Raw genomic sequence first — 13,031 nt, 5'->3', positions numbered from 1 at the left:
ATATATATATATATAAGGTTATATTAACAAGTAAGCATTTAAAGCTACGGACTATTGGTACAAATACACCACGTATAGAATTCTAAAATTTAGAAATCCCCTAGACCCATCTTATACATATACTTTTTAAATTGTTGTACAGATAGAAACATCAACACAGTTCTGATTTATGTACATTTGTTTATTAAATTATTAAGATCGTTATGCTCTTTCATGTGTTTTTTCGATTTTTTTTTCAGGAATTGATTTAATGTCTTTTCTTCTTTTTTCAGTTAGTTCTGAAAAGGTCTTGTAAATATTTTCCACGACGAAAATCTTTACAAAGATTTTTGGAAAGGCAACGAAAGTAACGAATTAAAATCTTATAATGTAAACTGGAGCTGATGGTGCGATCACTTTGAAAAAATCAAATTCTAAAAATTTTGAAACAAGAATTTGCTGACATTTTGTACAGAAAAAAAAAGACTTATTTTCTTCCTTTAGCGGATGCGCTGTGTTCGCGTTTAATTTGATATCAAGCGGAAGTGACCAATCACAGCAACGACAGTGACATCATTACTATAAATAACTATGACATCATCGATATAAGCAAGGCAACAAGGAAGCAGAAATCTCGTTCACAAACGATCCGATTCTCCAAGTGTAAAGAATGAATATCTTCTGCTTTCTAGATTGAATACATAATTCTATTGCATAATTCTAGAACCAAGCTAAGTGTTACAAAAGGTTTAGTGATAATTCGTGTTATGTTGTAACATGACGCAGACTGACCAAGCCAAGTGATGACAGAGCAACAAGGAAAAAAAGTGTCCGATTTCAGGAGTGAAATGGTGTGAGTCTCACATAAAACGGTGAGAATCTCTTCCCGTGTGTCGTGAGTGCCTTGGCGTGAGGCAAGAGGGAAGGGTGGGGAGGGAGGGACCCGTGAGGGACCCGTGAGGGACCTGTGAGGGACCTGGGAGTCACAGGAGATGTGATCGGGACTTTGACGATGATGAAAGAAACGAACTACAGGAGAAGGCTGTCGTGTGGTCACAAAACCCAACTACATAGGGAGACACAAAGCTCGCCTCCTCTTTCAAGTTGACCGTCTCCCACGAAAGCGACTCGTTAACTTGTCATAGGGGGATTTAATCCGTGTGAACAAGGCCTAAAGCCACGTTTTACGAAGTAAAGAGACACGTTGATCATAGGTTCACGTGACGCGAGTGAGTGATTGTCACGTCAGTACAGTCCGCAAGAAACTTAAGTCCTGTAATTTCATTAACACGCTTGGCGTCTTGGGTGACCTCAACGCGGCTTAGGTAATAATCCAAGTGCTTCCGTCTTTCTGAAGTCTTCGGTTGAAGCCTTCGGTGTGTCCACTTTGCCTCAGAGAGCCAAAAGCCCTAAGAATCCTTCCATGAGGTCACATGTGGCCACGGACTCATAGAAACTAATATTCTTATAATTAAAAAAAAAAGATCACGAGTCTAGTTTGTTTTTGTTTTTGTTTTTTGCTAGTAACAAAACTACTGAACTTGGTAATCGAAAGTTATTGGTACCATAAATCCGATTGGTACTTTTTCAAGTCCCGACGAACGATCATTACTGATACCAACAAAGAGTTTGATACAAGAGAACGAATTTTGTTACATGCCTTTGCACAGGGTACTACGACCACAGCCTTCATACTTCCCAGCAGCTACAAATACCTTTTCATACGTGTTATTAGATACAGCTGACGCTCTACAGGCTCTGAAAACTACATCTGCCTTTTGGGGCCGCCACGGCGCAGTTTGCTTGTAGCGGTCCGTTTCTTCAAGATGTCAGCAACGCCCCCACCTCGACGACGTAATCCCCGTGTGACAGTCCGTCGCGTCCAGAGCGAGAGACGCTACCTGAGCCCTTGGGAGGTCCACGCGGCCCCGACCCCATCCCTCACCATCCACAGCCACATCCTCTTCCAGCAACAGCAGCAGCACCTGGCCTCGAGGGTCGCCCTCAGCAGTAGCTCGTCCTTCCGCGAGGAGCACCACCACGCCACCCGGACGGCTCTCATCCCACCCCCTCCAGGAGCAGGTCCCCTCATGATTGGCTACTCCCAGTTCGTCCTCACTTCCCCTGAGCCCCCGTGGGCTCCTCCTCTTCCCAGGGGGCCGCCATTGGGTTGCTTCCCCTCGCAGGTGCAAATGCAACCCTTCCACGACCCGGGAAGTCATCCTCCACAGCTACAGGAACCTGTGAGCCTTGAGGAGGACCTTATGAATGATCGGCTGGCGGCCTTCGTCTACAGCCCAGCCCACCGGCCGAGATCCATTCTTTCCTGCCCAGGTGAGTACAAAACGAGGGAAGGAGGGAGGGGGGGAGGTAAAAGAGTATCCGGTGTGGTTATTAATGATCCTGGGAATCTGGGTCTACTCTGTGCTCCGCACGCATGAGGTATGCTCACTTTCCTGTGAGAATTTTAGTAAGCTGCATTTGCATGTTGACTACAAGTCGCTTAACACTTTGCTGAATCTCGTCAAATTGGTGAATTCGAATACCTAGAAGAAGATTTTGCTCACAGTATTCTAGACATCCCTAAGAACACGTCAACAATGCGCTCAAAATACGTATTGTCTTGGCCTCTCTTAATTCGCCATTAATTTTCTTGATATAAAACGCAAAGATATTTTGACGTTTGCAGATTAAAAAAAAAAAAAAAAAAAAAAGCGAAGTTGGTTTGATACGTTACCTTTTTAATCCTTTGGTCGAATGTAAACGGATATAACGTATATTGCACACTGGCGCATTCTTACACACAATAGACGTGTGTGTGTATGTGTGTGTGTGTGTGATTCACCATGGTCTTGGATCACGTGTTGGGCTCGTGATCAACAGCTATTTCCTTCCCGCAAGAGAGCTCATAGCTCAGATATGACCGATCTATGTGTAATGCACACACATACACACACACACACAACTCACTGCCCATGAAAGTTGGAGTAACGACTCGCAGCACAGCGGTGCTGAAATAATTCAGCCCTGGGCAGGATTCGAACCCGTACCGTCGTAGTGGCAGCCGCGATCATCGCTACCACTGCGCCGTCAAGTCGTGTGTGTGTGTGTGTGTGTGTGTGTGTGTGTGTGTGTGTGTGTGTGTGTGTGTGTGTGTGTGTGTGTGTGTGTGTGTGCGTGTGCTTATTCAAATGGAACCCCTAAATAGGGAGAGGGTTGAGAAATTGTCCACAGCTACGACCCTCCCCCGCTAATAGGCCAAGGGTATAATTAGCCAAAATGCATTCGCCTGAGGGTGGCGGGAGGGGGAGGGAGAGGGGGGAAGGGGGAGGGAGAGGGGAAGGGGGAGGGGGAGGTGGAGGGAGAGGGGGAGGGGGAGGGAATTGCGTGAAGGCTGAATGTGCCACCCCTGTGTTTGGCTTAATAGCTCATTTCCAGCGGCGAGAATAGAACTGTTTCTCAATAGATGCCTCCCTGAGTTGGAAACTACTGCACTTCACTAAAAGGATCTAAGCATAATCTAATAATACCTATTCTAATCTAACGTAGTCTAATCAATCATGAAACCATGATCTAACATCACCTATTCTAATCTAACCTATCATGACCTAACCTAATGTAACCTATATCTAAGATACATTATCTATGCCTAACTCTAACCAGTACTGTCGTAAACTAACCCAATATAACCTAACTCAATATAGTCTAGTCTAAATCAAATTCAACCTACACTAACCTAACCTAGCCTGGCCTACTTCTATCCAATATAACGTAAATTAATATAACATACAAACACAATCTAACCTAACCTATCCCAATAAAACATAACATAAAATAACATAACATAGCATAATAAAATATTGCATAATAAACACAATCTAACCTAACCTAACCCAACCCAGCCTTTGATATTATTTAAAAAACCGCCATGGCTTAACAAAATATTGCGAGAAAAGATGACGTCATTGCAGTGTGGAATAGGGGGAAGGGACCAAAGTATCCAAACTCGGAGAAGGGAGGACCTACTGGGAAAGAAATCTGTTAAAATGCGAATTGTCATTTTGGACGTCGTTTGGAGACCAAAGGATACATAGGTATTTGTAGCTGTCGTCAGCTGATTTTATTAAACTAAAAAAACCACACACCGTTAATATTTCATTAAATGACCAACATTTCGCTGGTTTTTCCATCTTTGCCCTGAACTTGAAGAAGGAATTCCACGTTCAGTCTCTTCCACCCAGTAACAACAAATCCTTCTGCCATTATATTCTCCGCTACCACAAAAACACTTACTGTTTCTGTGTCTAGGTCGTAAGAGGAAAGATTATCTTTAAAGTCAAAATAGTTTTGTGTGTGGTTGACTTTCCCACCATATTTGTTTTTGTCGTCGATCAAGGAGGGAGTGTGACGTCATAACGCGCACAGCGGCAAGACGACGACATAAATCGGTGATTCCAGAAGAGGTGAAAGTTCTTGTTACCGTTACTATTGTGTTACCAAAGGAAAAAAGTGGTAACGAAAGTCGGTAACGTTCCTTTCTCGAGCTAAAAATAAATGATGATGATGATGATGATGATGATGATAAAATAATAATAATGAAAATAATAATAATGAAAATAATAATAATAATCATAATAAAAATAATAAAATAATATCAAAATAATAACTAATGATAATGATGATGATAATAATAATAATAATAATAATAATACAGTAATAATAATGATAATAATAATGATAATAATAATAATAAAATAATAATAACAATAATAAAATTATAACAATAACAATAAACAGTAACAATAAAAACAACAATAATAATAGTGACACTAATAAAAAGACCCTGGAGAAATCCCGAGTCGGATTTCATTATTATTTTTCGAAGTTTGCGCTGTCGTCAAGTGGGAGGTAGACGCTATCCTTTTGAGATTCAAACCTTCTTGCGCAGGAATGAAAGCAAGTATGCTTGGATTTGGATCGTTTATAGGTCACAGAGAAGGTAGGCGAGTTTTTGCCCACAAATATGCGCAGTAGGTGGAAGGTTCCTATCTTGTGCACCGTAAGACACATTATAAGATCATTATATTTCGTGTGTGTGTGTGTGTGTGTGTGTGTGTGTGTGTGTGTGTGTGTGTGTGTGTGTGTGTGTGTGTGTGTGTGTGTGTGTGTGTGTGTGTGTGTGTGTGTGTGTGTGTGTGTGTAAATCCATGACTGGATGTGTGTTTGCACACACGCATACACACTTTTGTGTGTGTTTGTGTGTGCGTTAGTGGGTGTGTATATGTGTATGTGCATATATGTGTGTGTTTACATGTTTGCGAATGTACGAGTATGTATGTATGTATGTGTATGTATGTATGTATGTATGTATGTATGCATGTACGTGTGTATGTATGCATGTATGTATATATGAATGTATGTACGTTTGTGTGTATATAAGTGTGTATGTACGTACTGTGTGTATATAAGTATGTATGTGTGTATGTATGTATATATATATGTATGCATGCACGGGCGTGTGTATGTATACATGTGTGTATGTATGCCTGTACGTGTGTATCTATACATGTGTGTATGTATGCATGTATGTATGTACGTGTGTATATATAAGTATGTGTATATGTACGTACTGTGTGTACGTATGGATGTGTGTATATAAGTGCGTGCGTATGCGTGTATGCAAATATGTGTGTACAGGTGTATGTACACATGTGCATGCAGTGTTCATGCAGGTATGCGTGCGCGTGTGTGCGTGTATGCATACGTGTGTGTATTTACATGTGTTCGTATGTTTGTATATGCACGCACAGTTTTTCTTTGCATTTCAGTCTAATGATTCTTTCTCGTCTATAGCTCATCCATCTCTGGTGTCTTACCCATCTTCATTTGGAATGTACTCACAGACTCGTCCCTTTCCACTAACACGGCCCTAAATCTGGACCCCTTTATTGGATACTAACATGGACCTTAATTTGAATCCTAATTTGATTAAGGGATTTACCCTTTAGTAAAAAAAAAAAAAAAAAAAAAAAAAAAAAAAAAAAAAAAAAAAAAAAAAAAAAAAAAAAAAAACCACGTTTCTGGTGCCCGGAACATTCCGGATGTAAAAAAATCCATTCCAAATACTGGAAACCTCAAATATTTTGTATATTTCCGTTACAGAGAATTACTTTATCGGTTTGGGGGGGACACGCTTGGATGCTCGCTGGCCGAACGAGTTAGAGCGTCGCTGTTTGCGACGGAGGTCGAGGTGACGGTGGTTCGACCCTTGCCGCCAGCGAGTTGGACAAAGGGCATGGTTCATTCATTCCCACACTACAAAGTCCTCTGTAAGGGGCACCGCCCTAGCTCCTGATAAGGGGAGTTTCACGATGTTAAAATCGAATCAATAAAACCGCTCGTGAGGCTGGGCTTTGTGGTCCTGTGAGTTCTTTAAGCCTTGAGGGTAGATGCTCGATGAACGGATATTAGCCCACCAAGACATTAGCCCACCATGACAAAACCCCACCATGACAAAATCCCACCGGACGAAACCCTATCCTGAAAGTGTCAACCTTGGAGAAATCTCCCATACCACCCTCCACCGCCACCAATTTATCATAGATATGTGAAAGTTAACAGAAAGTGAACAGTTTACATAATAAATAGCAAACAAATGAAATATAGAAAAAAAAAAAATGACGTCACACCTTTCAGAGCTTCTTGCTTCCTTTATGCCTCTTTCTTTGTCTTTGTAGTTTTGATTGTTGACTTCATTTATTTGTGTTCACCTGTTCTCCTCTTCATTATTGTTCTCCATTATTTCCCCGAGTTGTTCTTCCTTAAATGATTTTATGGATTGAGATGATAGGTGGTAATGGACATGGAACTGCCTAGTATAGGCCTTATGGTCTCTTGTAGTCTCCTCCATTCTTATGTTCTTTAGTTCTCCCTTTTATATTTTTCCTTTCTTTTGTAGCAATTGTAGTCTGGATTTGTCCATCTTCACATTTTTATATTCTTCATTATTCTCCTCCGCTAATTTTCAGTTATTTTCCCTATGGGTTCCTCACTTTATGCCTTTTCCTTTCCTTTTCGTAGTTCTGATCGTGGGCTAAGTGTGTCTATGTTCATCTGTTCTACTGTTCAACTGTTCTTCATTCTTTTCGAGTTCACATATAACTCTTCGCTGACGGTCATGGATATGTTTTTTTTTTTTTTTTGTCTCAGAACTTACTCTTTCTAATTCTGAGATCATCTTCTTCCTTTATTTAACATCATTTGGTCTTCGTTTTTTCTAAAAAAAAAAAAAATCTTTGAATAATTACACAACATACTTTCCTACAACACGGCCTTTGTATCCTCATATTCCTACTCAAGGTAAAAGAAAAGGGGGGAGGGGAGGGAGGGGGAGGGGGAGGGAGGGGGAGGGGGAGGGAGAAGGGGAAGGGAGGGAGAGAGGGGAGGGAGGGGGGGGGAAGGAGAAGGGGGTACGGTGCGTGTATCTATTTCCCTATTTCAGTTACTATTTTTTTCATCTTTAGTATGCTAATGGATATATAGTTTTCAAACATAAGTCTTGGTACCAACCTTACTGTTTAACTAGTTCCTTTAATTCGCTTGCATTGTCGTAGCGTGTTCTTAGGTTACCCACCCCCAACCTAAAAAGAAAGAAACACACACACACACACACACACACACACACACACACACACACACACACACACACACAGATCGGCAAATAATGAGCTCTGAGCTCACTGCCGTAGGGTGGTGTCTGGCTGTCTCGACAGAGACTGCAGCAGATCCGAGGTGAATACACACACACACACACACACACACACACACACACACACACACACACACACACACAAACACACACACACACTCCCTCCACCAATCACTCACCCGAGGCAAACAAAAAACGTAAAGAGCAAACACCACTGCGCATGCGTGAGTGCGTCGCCATTTGACCACGTGTTGACTCAATGGGAAGGGAACGAGTCACATTTGCTTACTAAGGATGGGCAAGGACGTAGAAAGGGAATGGGAAAGAAAAAAGATAATAGATAAGAACAGGCAAAGATAGTAACTTTAGATAGTAACGGATTTTAGTAAGGAACACTTACAAAAATAAATAAATAAATTAAAATATTTGGCTCGTTAGGAGGGAGAGAGATCAGAACAGTGATAGCTTAAAGTCAGAAACTATTTGGAATTAGATAAGATAAATGTCATGGTCAGGTAAATGAGGTTATCAAACACGTATAATGCCACTCAGTGCAAGCAGGGGGGTATTGTACGAGTCTATGAGACTCCAAGAAATGATGAGAGTAAATGAAATGGAGCTAAAATAAAGATATAATAATGATGGTAATGAAGTTAGTAACAACAAAAACAACAACAATAATAATGATAATGATGATAATGATAATAATAATAATAATAATAATAATAATAACAATAATAATAATAACAACAATAATAGTAATAATGATAATAGTAATAATAATAATAATAATAATAATAATAATAATAATAATAATGATAATAATAATAATAACAATAACCATAATAATAATAAAAACCACAATAATGATGATATTAATAATGATAATAATAATAATGATGATGATAGTAATAATAGCCCTGATGATAAGTTATACCTTATAAAATCATTGCGTAGGAAGAGATATTATATATATATATATATATATATATATATACATATATATATATATATATATATATATATATATATATATATGTGAAAAAAAAAGAAAAGCACACGGACAAATAGAAAATGGGTGGGGAGGGACCCACTGACCTCACCTGACCTCACTGACTTAACTTAACTTCAACAAAGTCAATCTTGCCTTAAAGTGGGTTGTATATATTTTTTTAATCATCCTTAAAAGTCCACTGCAGGATCGGTCTATTCCCTGATGGACGATACAGTCTTTGTACTTCATTCTTGTGGCTTAATCCAGGTTGCTCGGTAAGGTTGTATGCATGTTGTGTGGTAGGAAGCGCTGAATGTTAAGTTATGGTCCGTTGGAATGGCTGTCGATGTGAGTGAAATCAGAAATCAGTGAAATCAGCTTGACCAATCTGAATAAGTGCTAGCACACACACACACACACACACACACACACACACACACACACACACACATAAGTTTAGGTTTATATAAGCTTGATCATTTTATTGTTAAGAAAATTGTTGATTATGTAGCAGCTCACAGTGTGTCCCCACATTGATGCACTCGGAAAAATTATCTTGTGTGACCTCACATATTCCTGTCTTGTCTACTTCTTTTTTGTATATACGTTCCCACCTTTTATCATTCTGTATTCCTTGAAAATGTCTGAATAGACGAAAACATTCGGATCATAGTGTCTCATTTCTTAAGTGGTTTTCTGCGAATTCTTACATTCACGCGTTTTAGTGATTTGTTGATACATATATACATACATACTGTATATACATACACACATACATATATATATACATGTATACATACTCGTACATACATACTCATATATACATAGATACATATATACATGCTCGTGCATACATGCATTCACATATATGTATATATAACTGCATAAATAAATGTATTTATATCTGTACATATGTGTACATATATGTATGTATAGTTGCATGTATATAGTGACAGTGAGTGAGTAAGGGAGGGAGAGAGAGAGAGAGAGAGAGAGAGAGAGAGAGAGAGAGAGAGAGAGAGAGAGAGAGAGAGAGAGAGAGAGAGATACCGGGAGGAACAGAGATAAGGAAAATTTATTCACAAATAAAAATACCACCACTCACAGCAAACTATTCGGTTCGTAACAAAGACACGTGCAAAACAATAAATGTTTAAACAGATAAATGTAATAGAAAATAAAAATGTAAAAAAATGACAATAAGAAAAATAAATTGTTGTTTGAGTCCTTCGTTCTGATGACTTTTTTTTGTGGGGAGGGGGGAGGGTTTGGCTAATTCCAAACTGTTTTATTCAGCTGTTGGGAGGGCATGGACCGAGAATTTTATTATTATTATTATTATTAATTTACACTCCGTTTTGGCTCTTAGCTATACAGTCCGACATTTCACAAACTGCTTAATGAATTGATAAACTATAGTTTATGTGCTCTAATAGCTAATAGCTATAGTTTATCTGCTCTAATACCTATAGTTAATGTGCTCTAATAGCTATTAGAGCACATTTGAAAGTTATAAGCCAAAATACAAAGAAGTGAAAATATATAAATAGTTAAACATATAAACAGATTAGTCACGTGATGCGCACTTACAGAAGTCTATCCGTTTCATTGCCTACTACAGGCCTTGTTGCTTCATGCATGTTCCTGACGAAATGTACAATTCTCACATCTGATGCTATTATTACTTGTCTAGTTCGCTTTTGAAGAGAAAATATTTTTCGATTTTTGTTGCTTGCAACTTTCTTTAAAATCATAAAGACCTATAATAACCCTTTTGATATATATATATATATATATATATATATATATATATATATATATATATATATATATATATATATTTGTACAACACCGACTGGGTCCCAGTGAATTACAGCACTTGTTACGCGCTACCCAGGTTCGAGTCCTTGGTCTTACCACATTTCAATTTCTGCATGCTGCCTCTACGGAACACCTGATGCTGATGGCTTAGAATTAAAGTGCTTTGTGGTTGATAAAAACATATGTATATATATATATATATATATATATATATATATATATTATATATATTTGTAATACTTTTGTACGTAATCATTTTACAGTTTGAAATCTCGTTAAAGGGGCTATCACAGTGAGTTATTTTTCATCCAACCTCCAATTAATCGACGGTACCACCCACCTCCAACACTTTTTCCGCCGTAAAATCGTTATGACAAACTATTTTGTTTCTGTAACAAAAATACATAGAATGTCATTTGATATAATGCTGGAGGAAACTTATTTTCCTTCAGCATATCAGATTCCTTCCCGAAAGCTGCGAGTCGGAGATCTGCTCCAACAGTCGGAGGAAAAATTACCCAGTGTGATAACGTCTCAAGTGAAGCGGCCTTGCTGTGGATGTGCTGTGCCTTGCTGCATTGCTTCTGGTCCGGGTAGTTGGCGGGATACACGTATGACCCGTCATCCACGAGGAGCTAAGATGAGAGGGGGAAGGGGTGGTGAATGGGAGTGGATTGGGTGGGAGTGGAATGGGTGGGAGTGGAATGGGTGGGAGTGGATTGGGTGGGAGTGGATTGAGTGGGAGTGGATTGGATGGGAATGGAATGGGTGGGAGTGGATTGGGTGGGAGTGGAATGGATGGGAGTGGATTTGGTAGGAGTGGAATGGGTGGGAGTGGATTGAGTGGGAGTGGATTGGGTAGGAGTGGAATGTGTAGGAGTGGATTGGGTGGGAGTGGATTGGGTAGGAGTGGGTGCGTGTCTTTGAACTTGGCTACCTCCCTTATAAGGGGGAAGAAACCTTTAATATATAAATTCAGAATTCTAAGCTGACTTATTTAATAAGATTTGCACATGAATATAATTTCCAAATGTTTTCTGAATAATGATCTTATTTATTGTATATGATAGAGTAAAAAGTAAAATATATTGTGTGGTAGCAGACCTAAGCACTTGTTTTCTTTCTTAGAATCATAGTTTTTATATAGCTAGGTATGGGTAGGTAAACAAACACACACACACACACACACACACACACACACACACACACACACATATATACGGTGGCGCGGTTGGTAGAGTCCCAGACTCTCAGTACGGTGGTACCGGCAGTACCAGGTTCGAATCCTGCCCAGGGCTGAAATTATATCAGTATCGCTGCGCTTCGAGTCGTTACTCCAACTCTCGTTGGCGGGGAGTTGGGTGTGTGTGTGCGTGTAAGGTCATAGCATTACCCATAGATCGGTCATTAGAGCTCTGAGCTCTCTTCCGGGAGGGAAATAGCTGTCGATCACGAGTCCAACACGTGATCCAAAGACCAAGGTGAATCACACACACACACACACACACACATTCTTCACCTACTCCAACACGCACACTTGCCCAAACTAGTAAATAATTCCTTTGACAAAATAAAAAGCTTCTTCTTTCTAGGAAACAAGTTGGCTAAGGAGGAAACAGCACCTTTACTACACATTCTAACGCCATTTACATTTTTCACAGAAAATCCTACTTATTACTAAAACCATCGAGTTCGTTTCAGTTCCCCCTTATTTCTCTTTTTCTATCTCTCTTTCTCTCTCTATTTCTCACGATTGTGAGGGGAGTTTTAACAAGATGAAGCAAGCTGCTGTAAGTGTGAATATGTATCATTAAAAGAGAGAACAAGCAGGATTTTTAGCTGCGCGCGCAGGGTCGGCGTGTCAGCTTTCCCGCCAAATGACGTCAAGTCGTTTTGTAATAATGCCGTGCGACCATCGGAAACGCTCGCTCCGGGGCACACTTTCACTAAAACGACAACTATCCTAACCCTTATTAATACCTCCAACATGGGTGGTTTTTCTCTGTTTTCGCAAACAACCAAAGGAGGGGATTAAATATTTGTTTCCCTAAACAAACGAACTCCGTCGTCGAAAGGGGAAGCCAGATATTTATCTTTTTTTCTTCCTTTGTCGGATGTATCGTTAATTTCGAGTTTGAAAAAAAATATACGCCCTTGGATGGCGTCTTTGCCCATCGGCTATGTACTTCCTTTGCCGTGGCTATACTTTCAAGGATTTTAGTTGATCATTTTCAGTGGTTATTATGTTAGATATGTATGTATATGTATTTATATGATTATCCATGCACTCATGTACGTATGTGTGTGTACCTATCTATATATTGTATGAATGTATATATTTGTGTATGTGTGCACGTATGTGTGTACGTATGTACTTATACATGTATGTATGTATGTACAGGTATGTATGTATGTACAGGTAATGTATGTATGTATGTATGTATGTATGTATGCATGTATGAATGTATGTATGAGTTAATTTTATGTATATATGAATAGTTTTTATATGTGTGTACGTATGTGTGTACT

General features: G+C 39.3%; 1 protein-coding gene across 1 annotated transcript in view; it reads left to right on the top strand.

Annotated features, from left to right (window-relative positions):
• The first annotated feature begins 275 nt into the window (after positions 1-275).
• LOC143027807 (uncharacterized) overlaps positions 276-13,031 on the top strand; it is a 98,492-nt gene continuing 85,736 nt past the window's right edge. The window contains exon 1 of the mRNA XM_076189393.1: positions 276-2,313. Coding sequence (XP_076045508.1) covers positions 1,806-2,313 — 508 coding nt within the window. The 5' untranslated portion in view covers positions 276-1,805. The remainder of the gene's footprint in view (positions 2,314-13,031) is intronic.

This window comes from Oratosquilla oratoria, chromosome 8, assembly GCF_046742065.1.
Source record: "Oratosquilla oratoria isolate Oo_2021 chromosome 8, ASM4674206v1, whole genome shotgun sequence".
NCBI lineage: Eukaryota > Metazoa > Arthropoda > Malacostraca > Stomatopoda > Squillidae > Oratosquilla > Oratosquilla oratoria.
Note: the sequence above shows the minus strand (reverse complement) of the source record. Positions and strands in the feature narration are given on the sequence as shown.